The 22,510-nt window shown below is 42.7% G+C and overlaps 1 protein-coding gene across 3 annotated transcripts in view; it reads right to left on the reverse strand.

Annotated features, from left to right (window-relative positions):
* Positions 1-22,510, reverse strand: part of C1QTNF5 (C1q and TNF related 5) — a 130,129-nt gene that overhangs the window by 84,820 nt on the left and 22,799 nt on the right. For 2 of the 3 annotated variants that reach the window (XM_085645922.1, XM_085645923.1), the window contains one exon: positions 17,307-17,536. In XM_085645922.1, coding sequence (XP_085502048.1) covers positions 17,307-17,520 — 214 coding nt within the window. In that variant the 5' untranslated portion in view covers positions 17,521-17,536. The remainder of the gene's footprint in view (positions 1-17,306; positions 17,537-22,510) is intronic. The other variant, XM_085645924.1, reaches the window with a different exon arrangement.

A 22,510-nucleotide genomic window follows, 5' to 3' on the forward strand; every position in this document is an offset into this window, starting at 1 on the left:
GTAAGACTGTTAGCGCTCTAGTTGTTCTTTGGAACACTCTGGGACATTCTGTCATTTAGCTATACTTCGCCTACATCTGGGTGATATGTGTGCTACATTTGGGCTCTTTTGTCTCTGGTGGCCATCTTGGAAGACTTATTTGTTATGAAGTTTCCTAATTTCGTCATTTAATACAGTCTCCTCAGTAGGAAATACTTTCAGGTTTTTTACTTTGATTCCATCAAGAAGGCAGATGTGTCACACAATTGCCATAAATTCGGAATGTTAGCACTCTAGTTGCTTATTAGATCACTGTAGTAAAACTACTGCTCACCATGGAAGTCTGCTGCTGGCATTGAAAGTGCATGTTTCAGTCTGCATGTCAGATTTTTTTAATGAAATAGAATAGGATTTGAGAAGTCACTCAAAATGTGCCCTAATTTTTCTTTTTTCAGCACAAATCATAATTTCTATGGCAAAATGAACCCCCTCATTGTGTTCCTTTTAAATTAAACTACTCACTCTCTACTACTCACTCGCTACTACTCTCTACTACTCTCTCTCTACTACTCACTCTCTACTACTCTCTACTACTCCCTACTACTACTCTCTACTACTCACTCTCTACTACTACTATCTACTACTCACTCTCTACTACTCTCTACTACTTACTCTCTACTACTCTCTAATACTCTCTCTCTCTGCTACTCACTCTCCACTACTCTCTACTACTCACTCTCTACTACTCTCCACTACTCACTCTCTAGTACTCTCTACTACTCACTCTCTATGACTCACTCTCTAATACTCACTCTCTACTACTCTCTACTACTCACTCTCTACTACTCACTCTACTACTCTCTACTACTCATTCTCTGCTACTCTCTCTACTACTCCCTACTACTCTCTACTACTCATTCTCTACTCTCTACCTCCCTACCTCTCTCTACCTCTCTCTCTACTACTCTCTACCTCTCTACCTCTACACTTCTACCTCTACACCTCTACCTCTCTACCTCTCTCTACCTCTCTCTACATGCACACATATGCACATATATATATGCATATATATGCATATTCATTTATATATATGTATGTGTATATATATATATTCACTTAAAAAACCATAGGTTTCACACAAGTTATAGTTAGCTGTACATTTCACTCGTAAAAAACCAATGAAATTCCACATTATAGTTAGATCAGGTAACTATAACTTGCGCGCCCACAATAAACTGCTGATGACGTCACATATTACATCACTTATGACATGGTCAGTGACATCACTCATGACATCAATGATGACATCTGAAATGACACATTGTGCATTGCGGTCGCGCAAGTTATAGTTACCTGATCTAACTATAACGTGGAATTTCATTGGTTTTTTACGAGTGAAATGTACAGCTAACTATAACTTGTGTGAAACCTATGGTTTTTTAAGTGAATTTGCAAGGTTTTTTAAATGCTAATTCCTAACTATAACGTGTGTGAAACCTATGGTTTATTCAGTGAATTTGTACGTTTTTTTAAATGCTAAGTTATGTATTTATTTTAAATTTTTGCGCGCACGGTGCGCTTCGCGCACCGTGAGCGCGCTGTGGGCACTCGGTGCACTTCGCGCACCGAGCGCCCACGTTGCGCATTTCGTACCGTGCACACCTCGCAATTTTTTACAAAATATCAATTGTTTTTTTCTCCCTTGGGGGTCCTTAGATTTATATATTAAATTTGATTGTTAATTCTTTATTTATTTTTTATTTATTTTTTCCGTACGCGTACGGTAAGCTTACCGTACGCACACTCCGCGATTTTTTTTAAAAATTATTACATTTATTTTTCATAATTTTTGGTCCTTCGTGAACCCCCTGACGAACGCTAGGGGGTCTGCAACTCTCTTCGTTGCCCCCTTTTCATGTTATCAACCTTTGTTTTTCAGTGCGAGAGACAGAAAATGGCGGCCGATACTTTCTGATTTCGACCGATTCGAATGTTTACAGTCATGTAACCACCAATCAGAATTGAGCTTGCGCACGGCACCGTACGCGTACGGTAAGCTTACCGTAAGCGCACGGAGCGCGCCTATAGATATATATATTGATTTAAATGCTATTTTCTCAGGACCTACTGAACAGATTTACACCAGACCTGCAAAAGGCACATCCCTGACATGAGGACTACCTCTCTGCCCAATTTCAAGTAATTCTGTTCAGCCGTTCGGGCTGTAGCTCGGACTAAAGGTCCTATGGGAAAATGCATGGGGAAAACGCGTTTTGGGACCCTCCTTTTTTCTCAGCCCCCGCTTGACGAATCCCCCCGAGACTTTCAGGGTAGGAGTGGAGCGTAGCGCCCCATTTGTTTTGAAAAATTCGCGAGGATTCGTCAACCGGCGCCAAAGTTATTCCAAATAGAATGTTGCGGATTTCCTATGGAAACACGGTCCTAACTATAACTATCTACTGGCGACCGCCAGTAGATAATATATATACATACATATATAAACATATATATAATCTGCATATCTATATAAATACAAATATAAATGCATGCATACATATACCTATACATATATGCATACATATGCATGTTATGTACATGGAAGTTTGAAAAACACTAATACAAGCAAAGCTAAAAAGCCACCTAATTACAAACCAAACAGAATTGCTTTAACTTAAACGAGGGCGAGACCTATTGCATTTTCAATGCTTGTTTACTTTGGTTCCATCAAGAAGGCATTCAGATATGTCACATATTTGCCATAAATTCTGAATGGCAGCACTCTAGTTGCTCATTAGATCACTGTAGTAAAACTACTGCTCACCAGGGAAGTTTGCTGCTGGTATTCAAAGTGCATGTTTCAGTCTGCATGTCAGAATTTCTTAATGAAATAGAAGAGGATTTGAGAAGTCAAAATGTGCCCTAATTTTTCTTTCTGCAGCACTAATCATAATTTCTATGACAAAATGAACCCCCTTTTTTTGTTCTTTTGCAAAATAAATGTTTTAAGTGTTACCACTTTATTCCAACAAGATGGCTTCAGGTGTGCCATACTTTTGTCATAAGTAAGACTGTTAGCGCTCTAGTTGTTCTTTGGGACACTCTGGGACATTCTGTCATTGGGCTATACTTGGGCTACATCTGAGTGATATTTGTGCTACATTTGGGCTCTTGTCTCTGGTGGCCATCTTGGGAGACTTATTTGTTATGAAGTTTCCTAATTTCCTCATTTACTACAGTCTCCTCAGTAGGAATACTTTCAGTTTTTTAATTCTAAGGCATCTTTGATTATGGCATACTCATGGTAAAGACATGTTATAAAGCAGGCGCTGAAAGATGTTGTCATTGTAATGCCTTAGTTGTAAAGAAATCTGTGGTAAAAACATACTTGTGGTAAAAATGTTTGTTGTAAAGGCAAGCATTGTAAAGACGCTGTCGTTGTCATGCCTTTGTTGTAAAGGCTGTTTCCCCACTTTCACATCTGACACATACCCAACTTGCTTAAAATCTACTGTGGTTCTAACTCTTTTAAATAGACCTTTTCTTGTCCCCCAAAATATTGAGGTCACACCCATAGCTTTCTAAGCCTCAAAACTGAAACCCTTCTGAAGAAAAGGAAAACTGGAGGGTTGCCCCCCCCCCCCCTTTCTGCTAAGTTCTGCTCCTTTGGGTAGGAGTGTTAGAAGTCACAGAGACCTGTCATAAAGCTCTCATCTGCAGGTGATTCTGCTGAGTCCACGCTAAATCCTGAAATAAGTACACAGACCCACAAGTACTGGCATTATATAACAAACTGTTATTTGTCATGTGCTACATTCTCTTACAAATAATGTGTGTAGGAATTGTTGCCACATTAATTAACAACCAAAAAACAAACAGAAAAAAGAATGAACTCTAAATACACTCCAATCATATTTCCCCACACACCTCTAAAGAATTCTGATGAGACATGTAAAGCCAAAGTTGCCCTTATGCCATCGACTCTGACAGTTTACCAACAAAATATTGCCTCTGGAAATATCGCCATACTATTGTGACTTAAATATCGTTATCAAAAATATCGTCATGCTATAAATAGAATGTTCATGACAAAAATATCGAATTAAAAATCTCATTGTCATTAATATTGTTGTACAAAATACAGTTTTATAAACTATAGAAATATTAAACATTAGATATATTAAAAGGTAACACTAATATAATGCAAATGAAATATATTTAATTAATTGTGAACTAAATATAACTATTATATTATAAAAAATAAAAACACATATATATATACATATATACATACATACATATATATATATACATTTGTACATATACATATATATATTACCTACTGGCGGTCGCCAGTAGGTAGTTATAGTTTCCATAGGAAATCCGCAACATTCTATTCTCAATAACTTTGGCGCAGATTGACGAATCTTTGCGAAATTTTCAAAACTTTTGGCCAGCTCCCATCCGCTCCTATCCTGAAAGTCTCGGGATGATTTGTGTAGCGGGGGCCAAGAAAAAAGGGGGTCCCAAAACGTAATTTCCCCATGCAATTTCCCATAGCACCGTTAGCAGCAGCTACAGCCCGAACTGCTGAATGGAATTACACCAAATTTGGCAGAAAGGTAGTCCTCAGTTCAGACTTATGCCTTTTGCTTAAATGGAGTAAATCCGTTCAGTAGTTCCTGAGAAAATCAAAAGTAAAATCACATATATATCTGGGCGGAGCCTAACCACACATCTCATCGTGAGATCTGATTGGCTGTCAGCACTTCATCCAAAAAGTGTTGGCAGCCATTTTGGGACCAATATACATGATAGCACCTCATTAAAAAGCATTGCAGTTAATAGAAGGTTTTAAGACTTTATTTACATTATAAATCATTTGTTGATGGTACCATACTCATTTTAGGAATTGTGGTATGTTCTAAAGTGATTTTACCATGTGAAAAAGCCTTCTGCTGGGATATCATGAATCATGTTTGAGAGAAAACTATTTTCTCATGCTTTTCCCACAGGTTTGGAAGGTGATCTATAAGCTAAACTGAGAGCATATTTTCTGTAAATTCACATTATCTTTCTCAGTCATGTGAGAATGAAGTCTGACATTCTCAGTAAAACATGTACATCCAACAAGGGCAGAGAATGTCAGTTGATTCCTTTGTGTTCTACTGCAGCTTCCCAGAGTGTTCCAAAGAACAACTAGAGTGCTAACAGTCCTACTTATGATAAACATATGGCACACCTGAAGCCATCTTGATTGGAATAAAGTGGTAACTCTTAAAACATTTAATTTAAAAAGGAACAAAATGAGGGGGTTCATTTTGCCATAGAAAGTATGATTAGTGCTGCAGAAAGAAAAATGAGGGCACATTTTGAGTGACTTCTCAAATCCTCTTCTATTTCATTAAAAAATTCTGACATGTAGACTGAAACATGCACTTTCAACACCAGCAGCAGACTTCCCTGGTGAGCAGTACCTTTACTACAGTGATCTAATGAGAGACTAGAGTGCTAACATTCTGAATTTATGGCAAATGTGTGACACATCTGAATGCCTTCTTGATGGAATCAAATAAAAAATTTCCTAGCTTACGAGAAGGAAAGTTTCAATTCTATTAAGGACTAGGAGGCGAGGATTATGCATGTCTTCCTTCACTTTATTTTGCATAGCAGGTTAAAAGAACATTGTAAAGAAACATAATAAACACAATAGACTACAAATTCCATGAACCATAGAGGTAGTCTCCATGGTAACAACAGTCCAATCCTGTGACAGTCCACCCCACATATTCCCATGACGTCCCTTCCGCTTTCTCTTTCTTCACTGCTCGTCAGTTAAGCGGCATTCTTTTCATTCCTCGCTTATCTGACGTAATTTTGATTTTGTGACATAGCGGTTATTGGTGTTTATATTGGTATCGCTTGTATCCTATTGCTTGTCTAGCGCAGTAGGCTCTTGCCCGAGCGCTTTGTTTCCCTGCAGTGGTGATCCTCTCGGTGGGCTCTTCGCGCGCTGAGAGGATTCGTGCCGTGCGTCATCACCGGTGGGGGCAGCTCTGACGAGCGCTAATGAGTTTGGGGGCCGGCCCATTTTCCCGACCAACTCTCTCAATTGACACCGCTTGCGGTGCTTTCTCCCCATAGCGCGTTCACAGCGCCACCTGCTGGTTGATCTTTCTCTCGTTTGTGGGAGGCTGTGATGGTTTGGATTTCTTTCTAACCGTGTTGAGCACTGGAGAGGGGGCTGCCTGCTTTAACTTTAAGGCATTTTTGTGCTCTTTTTCTTCACCCCACTGATCATGTCTTCCTCTGAAGACCACTTTTACTCCTCCATTCAGGAGGCAGAAGAGGAATGGCCTCCTCAATACTTCCCTCCTGCAGTGGACCATGCCCTCTCGCAAGCCATCTCAAGGGCGCTGGCCCCCCTGCAGGATAGGGTAGATCAGTTAGCCAGAAGTATCCCAGGGATGTTTGGAGACCCTAGTTCGACAGGGGCGGGTCCCAGTGGTTCTCAAGGGGAGGGGAGGAAGGCCATAAAGCGTCACGCGGGGCACTTGGAAGGGTTTGACAGGTTTAGAGACACCTTCCTGAAGAGTGCGCGAACGCTTAAACATGCACCCTGCCGGGAGGAAGAGGAACCCGGACAAAACTTGCGACTCGTCGTCCCAAAGTTGGACCCCGATGGTGGTCTTTCCCTTGAAGGGGAGGGTGTGTTGGAAGGGGATGTCTCCTCCTACGAGGATAAGGACTCGGGTCGTCCATGGCGCCCAGGTTCCCGTTCCTCTGAGTCTCAGGACGGGGACGGGGGACATTCGGACATGTTTGAACCCACGCAGATTTACCATCCCAGGTCGTCCGAATGATTCCCTGACGCCAAGGTGGCGGAGTACATGGCGGCTAAGATTCGCCAGCCTCTAGAGAGTGAGGTTAGAACTCAGATGAGGGGAGAATGTCCCCGGCCTTCCGCTTAAAGGGAAGGTAGCGCATACTCCAGAAATTGATGAAAAGCTTTGTAACTTTTTTTCCAAATATATGTGTGATCCCAAAAAGGGTATAGATAGATCCTGGAGAAATTGTCAGGATAAACTCCTTGATGTGGTAGGGCCCTTAACCCAGATTATCCAGCTGGCGGAACATTCAAAGGAATCTGGAGACCCTTTGTCGACTGATATAGTCGCGGGTTGGGCGCAACGTGCGATTTGCCTTCTTGGCAATGCGAACTGTGCCCTGGCAGCAGAGAGGAGAAGATCCCTCCTTATAAAGGTTGACCCAAAGCTAGGGGACTTAGCTACCTCTGAAGCGGGCCCTGTGGCCCAGGGTAAGCTGTTTGGTGATCCGTTTGTTAAGGAGCTGAACAAGTTTGTCACCACTTTTTCAGCCCTGGACAAGGCTCAGGCCTCTATAAAGAAGATTTTTCCTGGGCGTGTTTTTGCCGGGGCCGGAAGAGGCAGGGGTCGCTCCTCCGGCCGTTCCCAGCAACAAGGCCCCTCTGGTAGAGGTCAACAACGACAGATGTATGACGATACAACGCATACTAATACCACGCGTGCCATTACAACGCGGGTATTACTACGCGATGTCAATGACATCGCATGTCATTACATCGCATACTTTTACCACAAGTATGCCTTTACCACGCATGCCATTACAACGCAAAGGCATGCGTGGTAAAGCTATACTCGTGGTAAAAGTATGCAAGGTAAGTGACAGCCCTACCCCTACACAACACACTACTCCCACCCCTACACTACCCCTAACCCTAAAACACTACTACACTACCCACACTACTCCCACCCCTACACTACCCTAAACCAATACTACACTACAACACTAACCACACTACTCCCACCCCTACGCTACCCTAAACCCTAAAACACTACAACACTACCCACACTACTCCCACCCCTACACTACACTAGCCAACCTACTACCACCCCTACACTACCCTAAACCCTAAAACACTACTACACTACAACACTACCCACACTACTCCCACCCTTACACTATCCTAAAACACTACAACACTACCCACACTACTCCCACCCCTACACTACCCTAAACCCTAAAACACTACTACACTACCCACACTACTCCCACCCCTACACTACACTACACTACCCTATACTAAACCACTACCCCCACCCTAAGCACAATCAGCCTTTTCTCTTTCCTCGTGGGTCCAACGTCGCCGTCTCTGCTCCAGGTTCCTGCTTCCTGCGTCGTCAGAGGTCCACGTCGTTGTGAGGAAACAGCCTCAGTTTCCTCACAACGACTTGGATAGCTGCCACATTATATCGCATGCGTTGTAAAAGCGCATGCGATGTAATGGTATGCGTGGTTTTACCACGCGTTGTAACATCGCATGCGTTGTAACGCATGCGATGTAATAGCAACGCGTGGTAAAACACGCGTTGTAATGGCTGTTCCCCACAGCGACGGAATAACGACTGGAATGACGGTCGCCAGGGAACCTTCTATCCCAGTAGAGGTTCCGGAAGAGGAAAAGGTCGGACCAAGAGAGGTGGTGCGAACGCCCCCGGAGGTCCCTCTGGTAAGGATTATCCTTTCTTCCCCTCAAGATCTAGGGGGAGGCTCCTACTCTTCTCTCACAATTGGGGAAAGATCACATCAGACCCGTGGGTATTGCAGACAGTAAGGGGTTTCCACATAGAGTTCTACGACACCCCTGTTCAGACGATACGCCCCAGGCCCTTGCATTTCTCGGCAGAGGAGGAGAGTTTGATAGAGACCGAGATTTTGGATCTTCTAAGGAAAGGAGCTGTTTGCAGGTCTGTACTTCATCCTAAAGGTTTTCTCAGCAACCTTTTCCTGGTAGAGAAAAAGGACAAGGGCTTCAGACCGGTTATCAATTTAAAAGAGTTCAACGAGTGGCTGGTTTACCGCCACTTCAAGATGGCGGGGATACATTTACTTCGGGATCTCCTCCTTCAGGGCAATTGGATGGTCCGCATCGACTTGAAGGATGCTTACCTGATGGTTCCCATTTTTCCCCCTCACAGGCGTTTTCTTCAGTTTGCCTGGAAAGGTCAGGTTTTCGAGTTTCGAGCGTTGCCCTTCGGCCTTTCTTCGGCTCCGTGGTGCTTCACGAAGCTGTTGCATCCCGTGGTGGGGACGCTCCGCCAAAGGGGGGTAAGAATGATTATCTATCTGGACGATATCCTGATTTTGGATCAGTCTCTGGTGCATCTCTCCCAGAACGTGACCATGACTATTGCTTTACTTCAAGATCTCGGTTTTGTCATCAACGCTCAGAAGTTGGAGCTGCGGCCAGCACAGCAGATGGTCTTCTTGGGGTTTCTCATAGACTCCGTCTCGGCTTCCTTGGGTCTGCCAGAACCCAAGGTGAACAAGATACGGAAGAAACTGTCACAGGTTCTACAGAGAGACCGGATTTCGCTGCGAAGCTCTCCAGGATAGTGGGTCAGCTCTCCTCTTCAATTCAAGCCATATTTCCCGGTCCGTTGCACTACAGGGCTCTTCAGAGGTTGAAGGCTCGACATCTACGGCGAGGTCTGACCTACTCGGAGATCCTCTCTCTATCAGAGGAGGCCCGGACCGAACTTCAGTGGTGGATCAACCACATGTCAGCCTGGAATGGTCGGGCGATCTTCGGGTCGTCCCTCGACTTGGTGATCGAGTCGGATGCCAGCAGAGTAGGCTGGGGAGCCCGGTGTGGCGACATATCGATGGGAGGCAGATGATCGGAGGAGGAACTCCATTTACACATCAATTGTCTGGAACTGCTGGCAGGATCCTTTGCGGTGAAGTCCCTGACCAAGGACAGGATCTCTTGTTGCATCCTCTTGAGGATGGACAACATGTCAGCGGTGCAGTACATCAATCGCCTGGGTGGTCCTCGATCTCAGACCTTATCCAACCTGGCGAGGGACTTCTGCCACTATTGCCTCCAGAAACAGATCTCAGTGACGGCGGAATACCTTCCCCGTTTGCAGAACACGGTGACGGATTGGAACTCCAGGAATTTCTTGGATTCCAGCGACTGGCGACTCGATCGTGTATTCTTCCTGGCTTTGATGGCCAGATGGGGTCCATGTACTTTGGATCTTTTTGCCTCACGTCTGAATCACCAGCTTCCGCGCTTCGTCAGCTGGAGACCGGATCCGGAGGCCACAGCGGTGGATGCCTTTATGCAGGGCTGGTCGAAGGAGTACACTTACGCTTTCCCCCCTTTCATGATGATACCCAGGGTGGCGGCCCAAGTTCGTCGTCAAGTAGCGTCCATGGTCCTGATTACACCGGTCTGGAGAGCGCAGGCCTGGTTTCCGACACTAATGGAATTGTCGTGGGATTGTCCAAATCAAACGCCCTCATTCCCTTCAATTCTCCAAGACCCCCAGGGGGGCCTTCATCCTCTAATGCTTCAGGGCCATCTGCCTCTCATGGCGTGGAAGATTTCAGGGGATGTTGGAAAGACAACCACCTTTCTTCAGACGCTACGCACCTCATCCAGCAGGCATGGGCGTCAGGAACGATCAAGAGGTATCGCTCGGCTTGGCGACGATGGCACAGTTGGTGTCTGGAGAGACACTTGGATTCCATGGGGGCACCAGTTACTCATATTTTGAATTTCTTGGCAGAATTGTCTCATGGAGGCTTGGCATACTGGACGGTTAACTCTTTTCGTTCAGCCATTTCCGCTGGACACTGCGAGATCGACGGCAGACCTGCGGGGGAACACCCCTGGGTTTGTAAACTTATGCGGGGCATCCGGTTGGGTAATCCTCCTGAGCCTAGTTTTTCAGGCCTATGGGATGTCAACCAGGTTCTGAGACTCCTGTTGGGTTGGCAGGATAATCAATATCTGTCCCGCAAAGAGCTGTCCGCTAAGTTAGCTATTCTCCTATGTCTCATCTCGTTTAAAAGGGTATCAGACGTCAGGGCTCTAGACATCACGGCTAGGGTTTTTACTCCGGAAGGAGTTACCTTTACCATTATACGGAGGACAAAAACCAATACCAGGTCAGTATCGTATCCCTCCTTTCCGGACCATCCTAAGTTGTGTGTGGTGAGATGCATTACGGCATATGAGAAAATGACCTCGGAGCTTCGGCCACCTGGAGAGCGGCAGTTGCTTATTGCCTTGCAGAAACCTTTTAAAGCGGTTTCTTCTCCCTCCATCGCCAGGTGGGTACGCTGGGTTATGTCTGAGGCAGGAGTGGATGTGAGTAGGTTTGGTGCACATTCCACGAGGGGGGCCATGGCATCGAAGGCCGTCCAGGTAGGTGGTAGATTGGAAGATATTATGAATGCGGCCGATTGGTCATCTGAGTCTACCTTTAAGAGGTTTTACTTTAAACCTATCTTGGAGGTGGCGTCCCTGGTTGTAAGTCAGCTTTGAACTTGCATAATCCTCGCCTCCGTCCTGCCATAGAATGAAACATTTCCTAGCTTACGAGAAGGAAAGTTTCAATTCTATTAAGGACTGGGAGGAGAGGATTTTCCCTCCCTGAGATTAATTTCATTATCTTCCCACCCTGGAGACTTTTCGTTATTAGTAAGTAAGTTCTTCCATGGTTTACTGTTGATCAGGTATTTACATGTACTGTGTTGATTCATAGCCTATGTCATTGCGTTTAATGCATTTACTATGCTGTTCTCTGTTTGGATTATGCTTCTCATGGATATTGTGACGGTCGTTCTCCATTCCGGAACTGGGTAACAAGATTATTTCTCTGTTTCAGGGAATGATCAAAAGTTCGAATGATCCCAGTTTAACATCCTCCATTGAAGATGAGGAAGCGGAAGGGACATCATGGGAATATGTGTGGTGGACTGTCACAGGATTGGACTGTTGTTACCATGGAGACTACCCCTATGGTTCATGGGTTTTGTAGTCTATTGTGTTTATTGTGTTTCTTTACAATGTTCTTTTAACCTGCTATGCAAAATAAAGTGAAGGAAGACATGCATAATCCTCGCCTCCTAGTCCTTAATAGAATTGAAACTTTCCTTCTCGTAAGCTAGGAAATGTTTTATTTGATTCCATCAAGAAGGCATTCAGATGTGTCACACATTTGCCATAAATTCAGAATGTTAGCACTCTAGTTGCTCATTAGATCACTGTAGTAAAGGTACTGCTCACCAGGGAAGTCTGCTGCTGGTATTGAAAGTGCATGTTTCAGTCTACATGTCAGAATTTTTTAATGAAATAGAAGAGGATTTGAGAAGTCACTCAAAATGTGCCCTCATTTTTCTTTCTGCAGCACTAATCACACTTTCTATGGCAAAATGAACCCCCTCATTTTGTTCCTTTTTAAATTAAATGTTGTAAGAGTTACCACTTTATTCCAATCAAGATGGCTTCAGGTGTGCCATATGTTTATCATAAGTAGGACTGTTAGCGCTCTAGTTGTTCTTTGGAACACTCTAGGAAGCTGCAGTAGAACACAAAGGAATCAACTGACATTCTCTGCCCTTGTTGGATGTACATGTTTTACTGAGAATGTCAGACTTCATTCTCACATGACTGAGAAAGATAATGTGAATTTACAGAAAATATGCTCTCAGTTTAGCTTATAGATCACCTTCCAAACCTGTGGGAAAAGCATGAGAAAATAGTTTTCTCTCAAACATGATTCATGATATCCCAGCAGAAGGCTTTTTCACATGGTAAAATCACTTTAGAACATACCACAATTCCTAAAATGAGTATGGTACCATCAACAAATGATTTATAATGTAACTAAAGTCTTAAAACCTTCTATTAACTGCAATGCTTTTTAATGAGGTGCTATCATGTATATTGGTCCCAAAATGGCTGCCAACACTTCTTGGATGAAGTGCTGACAGCCAATCAGATCTCACGATGAGATGTGTGGTTAGGCTCCGCCCAGATATATATGTGATTTTTCTTTTGATTTTCTCAGGAACTACTGAACGGATTTACTCCATTTAAGCAAAAGGCATGAGTCTGAACTGAGGACTACCTTTCTGCCAAATTTGGTGTAATTCCATTCAGCAGTTCGGGCTGTAGCTGCGGCTAACGGTGCTATGGGAAATTGCATGGGGAAATCACGTTTTGGGACCCCCTTTTGTCTTGGCCCCCGCTACACGAATCATCCCGAGACTTTCAGGATAGGAGCGGATGGGAGCTGGCCAAAAGTTTTGAAAATTTCGCGAAGATTCATCAATCTGCGCCAAAGTTATTGGGAATAGAATGTTGCGGATTTCCTATGGAAACTATAACTACCTACTGGCGACCGCCAGTAGGTAATATATATATGTATATGTACATATGTATATATATATATATGTATGTATGTATATATGTATATATATATATGTGTTTTTATTTTTTATAATATAATAGTTATATTTAGTTCACAATTAATTAAATATATTTCATTTGCATTATATTAGTGTTACCTTTTAATATCTCTAATGTTTAATATTTATATAGTTTATAAAACTGTATTTTGTACCACAATATTAATGACAATGAGATTTTTAATTCGATATTTTTGTCATGAACATTCTATTTATAGCATGACGATATTTTTGATAACGATATTTAAGTCACAATAGTATGGCGATATTTCCAGAGGCAATATTTTGTTGGTAAACTGTCAGAGCCAATGGCATAAGGGCAACTTTGGCTTTACATGTCTCATCAGAATTCTTTAGAGGTGTGTGGGGAAATATGATTGGAGTGTATTTAGAGTTCATTCTTTTTTCTGTTTGTTTTTTGGTTGTTAATTAATGTGGCAACAATTCCTACACACATTATTTGTAAGAGAATGTAGCACATGACAAATAACAGTTTGTTATATAATGCCAGTACTTGTGGGTCTGTGTACTTATTTCAGGATTTAGCGTGGACTCAGCAGAATCACCTGCAGATGAGAGCTTTATGACAGGTCTCTGTGACTTCTAACACTCCTACCCAAAGTAGCAGAAAGGGGGGGGGGGAGCAACCCTCCAGTTCTCCTTTTCTTCAGAAGGGTTTCAGTTTTGAGGCTTAGACAAGCTATGGGTGTGACCTCAATATTTTGGGGGACAAGAAAAGGTCTATTTAAAAGAGTTAGAACCACAGTAGATTTTAAGCAAGTTGGGTATGTGTCAGATGTGAAAGTGGGGAAACAGCCTTTACAACAAAGGCATGACAACGACAGCGTCTTTACAATGCTTGCCTTTACAACAAACATTTTTACCACAAGTATGTTTTTACCACAGATTTCTTTACATCTAAGGCATTACAATGACAACATCTGTCAGCGCCTGCTTTATAACATGTCTTTACCATGAGTATGCCATAACCAAAGATGCCTTTTTAAGAATTTCGTTGTTAAAGCATGAATGGTAAATGCATAGTCATAATAAAAAAACATAAGGTAAAGAAAGTATTAATTTGGCCCTGATTATGATGTCAGTCGGAGTTTCCTCTGACAGACATTGTTTCGGTGAGGGAACCATCCGACCGTAGGTCGGCGGTTCTGCACACCTGTTTACGGTGTGACCACACATGGTGCTGTCACAAACTCCCATTTCTCGATGGGAGCTTGTACGGCGGGCAGAAACCGCCTGCAGCACAAGCTCCCATTGAGAAAATCCCTGCACAGTGTGGCAGGCACCTTTTACAAAGGTTTCATGCGGTCATTGTGGTGTGTCAGGCACCTTATGTTGCCTGTCACACGGTGCCGGGATTTTCAGGGGGGCTTTATAGGCGCCCCCCAAGGCCACATGTGGAGGGCCAGGGGGAAGGGGCCCTGCTAGGGTCCCCCAAAGTCACTTTCTGAGAGCCTTTCCATGTCGGAAAGGCAGACATTGAAAGGCTGTCGGAACCCGACATTATAATACCGACGGCGGAAATGCCGTCCTTAAGGGATTATGAGGCCATACCAACTGGATTCCCAGGCCAGTGTAAACTCTGACCGCTGTCATTGTAATACAGCAAACTGACTTTAAACCTACAATGTTGGTCGGAAAGCCTCCGACCAGCTGTCGGAGGCTTCCTGACCGACATAGTAATTAAGCCCTAAGTGTTTTTTATATACATATATATACCTAGATTTATTAATTTTAATATAATAAAAGCGAGAACTATTTTCATAGTCTCTTGTTATCTTGAAAATCGTAATTTAGAATGATACAAACTCTTAAGTTGAGAGACATGTCCTAGAACCTTAGCACCTTACGTGTTGGATACGTGAGCACTCTTATGATAGGGTTATTTTTAAATTGCCCTAAGTTTTCACGTCCTTAGGGACCATATCATGGGAATTAACTCCTTCTTGTCCTAAGATCACGTCTCTCTGACATAGGGCACTTGCTCATCCATAGAGCATTGAATGGATTAGGCTTGTGCTGTCAGTCTTGCAGTACGAAACATACCTTTGTGCTGGGCATGCACAGACATTCTGTTGAAAGGGCCCACTCACAGTATACAGGACACAAGTGATGGGATCTCTTACTGACTTTTCGCTGAAAATTTTGAAATTCTGGAATCCTCTTTTGCACTTCTACTGAGTGCACATGTCTTCTTCAGCACGTTAACAGGTGTCAGTGTCATTTGACCTTTCTCCCTTTGACCTGATTTTCTTCGCACTGGGGTCACTTTTTGATTAGTTTGACACACTCCACTGATTGGCCAAACATTACCTTACTTAGCGATTGCCCGGAAGGGAACTGGGGGGTACTGGAGGCGAGATCTTATCTAGTTGAGGCGACAAGTGGAGCTGTGGAATGTTTGTGTATGTTATGACAAACTCCAAACTTTCCACCTAAGGAGGAAGGGTTGAGTCAACCAGTAGACACTGGATCACTGACAGAATATCGGAAACAGAAATATCGCGTGGACATAATATTGTGTTGAAAATATAGTGGACCAAAATATCGAGAAGGTAAGTGCAAATAGGATATATTTACTATTCTTAACTTCACATCTACCTACCTTGAAGATATATAGTCACGGTACATATATGTAGAGTTACACACAGTACAACTTTGCTTAGCTATAGAAACATACCTTCACAATATGTGTGTGCTTGATATTCTTGACACAATATTTTAGTCCACAATGTTTCTGTTTCAGATAATCCGTCTACATACCAACTCAAGTATCAATGCAACCAGATTTGGTCATGTTAACAATTCTGGCATGAATTCACCTTTTTAACCAACTTTAAAGACCTTTAAAACCATGCTTGTTTCTTCTTTATAAATATATTTAATTTCCATCATATCTGTCATAGGTGTGAACTTTTGAATGCTTAGAATAAATATAATTAGGTTCTATTATTCCACTGGCTTGTCTGGTGTCAAGGTCAGGTTTCTGCATTGGTAATCACTCTCTTACTCTCCCTAGTAAGAACAAGTAAGCTTCTCATCGAGAGCCACTTACATTATTAGCTGCTTTATAACTTAGTAAGTGCAAGGGAAAGTCCAAGTGGACTTTAAGTAGAGGCGGCAAAAGATTAAAGGCTAGGGACTGTGCATTTACCCACGGTATGAAAGAGGTTTCCAAGACACCTCTAAAAGGGTCAACTTTCCTTTCAGGGTGGGCTCCTGTTGCACACTCTACTCTGCAGCTGAAGACTTACTCTGGAGGCAAAGATCTGAGCAGAGAAAAATACTCCTAGATCAGGAGTGACCAATGTAGGTTCACCAGGGGCAGGTAAATGATATATTTTGAAGGTTTTTCTCTGAATATGTAAATGAGTACCATCCAGGGGGCACGGCGTTAAACTTATCGCCGCATTTGCGGCAGAAAACTGCCGCTAAAGCGGCGATAATGGGCTTGATAATATGCCCTTGAGAATTCCCATAGAAGCCCATGTTCTGGTGTCAACATGGGCTCCTATTGGAATTCTCAAGGGCATATTATCAAGCCCATTATCGCCGCTTTAGCGGCGGTTTTCTGCTGCTAAAGCGGCGATAATTTTAATGCCGTTTCTTGATAATATGCCCCATAATTCTTTCAATACAAATTTAATTTCTGTGGATATCTTGAAAAAATTTATTCAATCCAGCTCTCCTGGACCTGTTTGACTCTCCTATCTTACACCAACAGACATCTCTAGCTCCATGATGTGGTAGGGCCAGGACAGAGAGAATGTGATACCTCCAAGGTAAAGACATGGTAGTTGTATGCCGTTTCTAGATCATAAACCTGGGTTGACAGTTGGTTTAGGTGTTAGTACCTACCAACCATGGTTCACACTCGCACATGGTACTGTACATGGCATAGCTCCAAGCATGGCATGATCTGCCTCTCTCGATATGTAATACACCTTCTCCATCTTTATGTTGAGCATTTCCTGACACTGAAAAATGTGGAGACCGGTACTTACCTGGCTCCCCGACATCGCCCTTAGACCCCTGGAGCCCAGGTGCAGCATCACGCCCATCTCGTCCATCTCTTCCTGGGAGCCCCAGACTGCCAGGAGAACCTGGGATTCCGGGGAAACCTGGCTGACCAGCGCAGGGACCAGAGATCTTATTGTCTTCTAACAGCAGGCTGCACGGTGCCAACTCCACCACAAGGAGGATGGTGAGCAGATTCATTCTTGCCCCGGCTGGTCTGGGCAGGAGAAAGGTGAAAGGTCAGCATGAGACTCAGAAAATATTATATATACCTGGAGTTATTCTGTAATGAAGGCCTCTGATTCCATAGGGGGCAGGTGGAGTTTAAGCCACATGCAGGCAAAGTGAATGTGGGGGTGGATGCAGAGTAAGTGTTGTGAACAGATGGATTGAATGTGGTATGCAGGCAGAGTGAATAGGGAGTGCGAATGAAAGGATTGGGGGTTGTAATGTAGTAAATATAGTGTATGGGTTGCTTGAATGTCTGGTGAAGGTAAACTGAACGTGTTGTACGGGTAATGTAAAGGTGCTGTGCAAGTGATGTGAATATAGGGTGCAGATGGGGTATATGTAAATGCACATAGAGTGAATTTGATGTGTATAAATATGCTTAAACCAGAAGTACTAGAATTATGTGATAATGTGGCTGCTGCGTTTTCCTGCGTAATTATAGATTTGCCACATTTAACACATAATCCACCATCTGCTGCAAAATATGTAGATGTTACCAGAAAAATCAGTTTCTTCCTCCAATGGTTCACAATGCACTAAAAAAGAAGCAACAAGTGGTGCTTTGGAGGGGAAGGCCCTTTGCATAGGCTGACTGGTCGCCTGTTGCTTACTGCTATATTTTGGTGTTTAACTGGTACCAAAGAGGTGCAACCTATGCAGAGACAGTGTTAACAAGTTTAAAAGTATTAAATAACAAAATAATGCTATCACAGAATGTGCCCCATTGTGCCACATAATTTGACTTTACTTGTTGCATAATTTAGACAGTTACTAACTATGCGGTGACCTTGTTCCTCAGAACCTGGACTATGTACGATTCTACACAAAAGCAGTTATATTGTATTCACTCAAAGAAAATACTAAATTAAAGTAACCATATGCTGCATTTGAACTACAAAGGAAAGGCGAATTAAAGATCACAATTTATGATAAATAATGTATGACAAAAATATTATATGTGAACACATGATATGGGTGTTTCGTGATTAGTGCAAAAAGTGTTTGTGCAATGTGTCAATCAGAGTATAATACACAACAAGATAATAGAAAAATCTGGATTATTGAAAAAATATTTCTGAAAACCTGGTCAAGAATCCAAATTCAATAGAGTCCAATAACTTGGGATGATACAGTATAATGTTCACTGAATCAATAACCTAACATCGTGTCACAAGGATGCAGGCAAGAAATTTCACTGCCGTTTCCACCTGCCAAACAAAAGTGTCAGTAATATCTCAACAAGCGGTCTTCATCAGGACAGTCAAAGGGAATACCCAAGTCGTCTGCACGATAACACTGTGGGAATAAGGATGACAAATCATCTATTTTTAAATAAACACTGCATAGGAAATAGTTTTATATAAGATTCCAGTGTATGCACATCTGGGCAGGGCTCCAAAGAGATGTGTAAAAGCTTTGTCATTGTTCTATAAAAATCGCAACCCACGTGAAAGCTGACAAGGATGAGCACCTTCTGTGGATAACTACCGGCTATTTATGATTACTGTCAGCATGTATCCTATGTAATTCAAAGAACTGGTCATTTTGTGAGCTCTCGTTTACATTGGGCTTTCATATAAATCCATTTCCCATGCAGTGGTTATTTAAAAATTGATGATTTAGCATCCTTTGGCTCCTACAGTATTGTTTTACTGACGACATGGGTGTTCCTTGTAACTGTCCTGTTGAAGACCCCTTGTTGACATATTACTGACAGTTTCTTTGGCGGGTTGAAACATCAATGGAATTTCTTGCCTAGATCCATGTGACATGATGTTGGGTTATTAATTTGGTGAACATAATACCATATCCCAACAATACTGGACTCTTATGAATTTAGATTCTTGACCAGGCTTTTTGACACAATTTTGAAATAATGTAGATGTATTGATTTCTCTTGTGTATTATACACTGATTGACATGCTGCACAAGCACTTTTTACACTAATAATGGAGCACCCTCATCAAAGTGCATGTATATAATAATTTTGTCGAGAATTATTTTTCATAAATTGTGCTCTTTTTTTCGCTCTCCCTTGTTGTTCATATGCAGCATATGGTTACTTAACAGTAGTATATTCTTTGAGCATAATTTAGTCAACTCTACTGCTAAATTTGACCCTATCCTGCCACATGATTCCAGTGGTCATGGCTATAACCCTTTAGTTCTTAAGTCTTTTCTACACCCAGTTCTGAGCCTATATTTGTAATATTCGAGGTACTTCACACTTGAGCCTTCATAACTTTTATTCCACAAAATGTTTTATAGCCAAATTCGACCCCCCCCCTCCACCCCCCGACCTTAATGAGGATTGTAAAGGCACCCAGAGTCCGAGGATTCCCAAGGAGAGGAATGAGAAAAGAACTGAAATATAGCAATTGCTTTGGGGGGGGAGGGGCACTGCAAGAAGGTGTATATTCTCTTCTAAAAATTGCATCAAAACAAGGGTTGCTGTGCTACTAATGTCACAGTCTCCCCAGCTTTCAGGAACAAGTAGAGTTGTACAAAAACATGTTTAACATGGCTTTTGCATTTTTTGTAAGCAATAGTCTATTTTTCCAATTTTTGTGGTTTTTACATACTTGGAGTCTGTGGTGGAAATAGGTGTGAAACTTATGGATGACCCCAGAAAGCTATATATTTCTGAAAATAGGCAAAATTCTGATTTCAGCAATTAGTCATTTGTGTAGATATCTCGTGGTTTTCCGAAAGAAGCTAATGATTGAAATAAAAAATCATGCAAATAAATCAGAAATTTTTGAAATAGGTGACAATATTGTTATTTGTATTCTTTTCCTTAATTGCTGATTTAGAAGAGTAAAACACAATTATGTCCGGTCAAAACCTTGTGGGTGCAAGTGTTTGTTGGTTGTTTAAAAACATGTGAACGCAGAACCAAAAAATGAGCAACAGTTTATAGTGATTTTTCATTGTATTCTGGCTATGTTGCCATCCATGTGTAACATCTAATAAATCTAAAGTGGGTATGAAAGAAACCTATCCATTTTTAAAAGTGCCCAAGCTGCTGATTTTAGGCATAATGGTTATTTGTACAACTTTTTAGAGTTACTCACACTATCTTGTGATTCGAAGGGAATTTTGTAAATGGGTTCCTTCTTGCACACTGGCATACATTTAGAAGACCAAAATGGAGAGAAATTCAATAATAATAACATGTGATACTATTCTGTGTGTCCACTTTTCTCCCAATAAAATACAGTACCGCTCTCGTATGGGTGAGCCTATCGCAGGGAAGGCCCAATAATGCAATGTTGAAATATCAAATTTTGCCATTAAAAATGACCCATTTGGTGATGAGAGTAGGAGCACTATTTGGGCCCGGGCTCAGCTCCCACCCAGGGAAACCTACTAACACCAAACTGCAAGGAAATGCCTCTTTTTGCATGATCACCACCAAAGGTTTGGACTGATGCTGCTGGTTTTTCGGCTCTGAGAGTGCACTGAGTCCTGCCAACCAGGCCTCAGTGCCAGTGCTCTAACCCGTAAAAATACATGTTGGATTGGCATTCAACCAATTGGCATAGGCTAACTTACCTATAAGTCCCTAGTATATGATATCAGGAGTACCCATGGCCTGTAAACTAAAGTGTCTCCTCAGGGGCTACAGGGCATATTGTGCCACCCTGAGTGTGACAAAGTTAAACATGACCCTAGCCTGCCACTGCAGGCTGGTAGGGCAGTTCTAAACTGCTAACTCAACTTTGCCATTTAAATTAATAACAAAGTCCAGACCTCTCTTTTTAATATTTATAAGTCACCCCTGTAGTAGGTCTATTGAATCCTAAAGCAGGGTGCTGTATATTAAAAGGTATGACATGTATTTTTAAATGTCCTAACAGCAAAAAACCCAATTGTCATTTTTGCTTTGGAAAGGCTATTGGCCCCATTGATAAGTACAGGGGGGCAGATTTACAATAACTGGCGCATCCCTGCATATTAGCAGGGATGCGCCAGTTATTTTGAGTGATGTTAAAAAACCCTTGAACCACCATGGATGCACCACATTTACAATGCGGCTCACCGTGGCACAAGGATAGACAGATGCGTCACACATCTGTCGGCGTAAAGGTAACGCGGTGCTGAAGTTGTGTCGCAAGCGTGATACAACTCCAGCACTGCTCAGGGGCGGCCTATACTTGCTGTGCTGCGTCACTCCTTACGCCTGCTACAAGCAGGCGTAAGGTTTTGATGCAGCGGGGTCGTAAAAGTGCATCACTTTTACGAGGCTTCCTTGCAATGGAACGCCCACCCTGCATACATTATATTTGACACAGGTATAATGCAGCGCAGGGTTTCACAACGTGATGCATCTCCCTAGATGGGTCACGTTGTAAATATGTTGCATAGTGGCGCATTGTTTACAATGCCGCTGTGTCACAGAAGTGATGCAATGGTGTCGTAAAGATGTCGCAAGGGCTTGTAAATCTGCCCCTTGGTTTACTCAGCTGTGCTGACTTCTGAATGAGAGTATGAAAGTTGGTACTTCAAAGTATCGGACTAATTGCTACATCAAACCCAATTTGATGCCCAAGTCAAATTTAATTGAACTTTTAAGTAAAAGGCAACTTTAGAAAGTTGCCTCTCTGTTGCCCAAGGTTTTGTGTGGCCATTGGCAGATGCTGGCCACGAAGACAGACTTCTGCCCTCCTGGGGAGAGGTGTGAATGACTCCCAGGAAAGCAAATAATAGAGGCCTGCCATTGAAAGAGGTTTTACCTTTCCCTGTCAGGAAGCTACTCAGGTGTGGGCCCAAAAGGAGAGCTTCAAAGGGGAATCCGCCTCTGAAGGGTAAATGATGAACACACAAGAGGGGCTACTCTTTTGTCCTGGTAGACAGGTTGGCATCTGGGACAAAGAAGGGAAAACCGTTGCACAACCGGTTTTTGCATGGCCGTGTAGCCCTCGGGTAGCAACACCGCTCGAGTTGTACTGCCAAGGTC

The sequence above is a fragment of the Triturus cristatus genome, chromosome 3_1 (genome assembly GCF_964204655.1).
Source record: "Triturus cristatus chromosome 3_1, aTriCri1.1, whole genome shotgun sequence".
Taxonomy (NCBI): domain Eukaryota; kingdom Metazoa; phylum Chordata; class Amphibia; order Caudata; family Salamandridae; genus Triturus; species Triturus cristatus.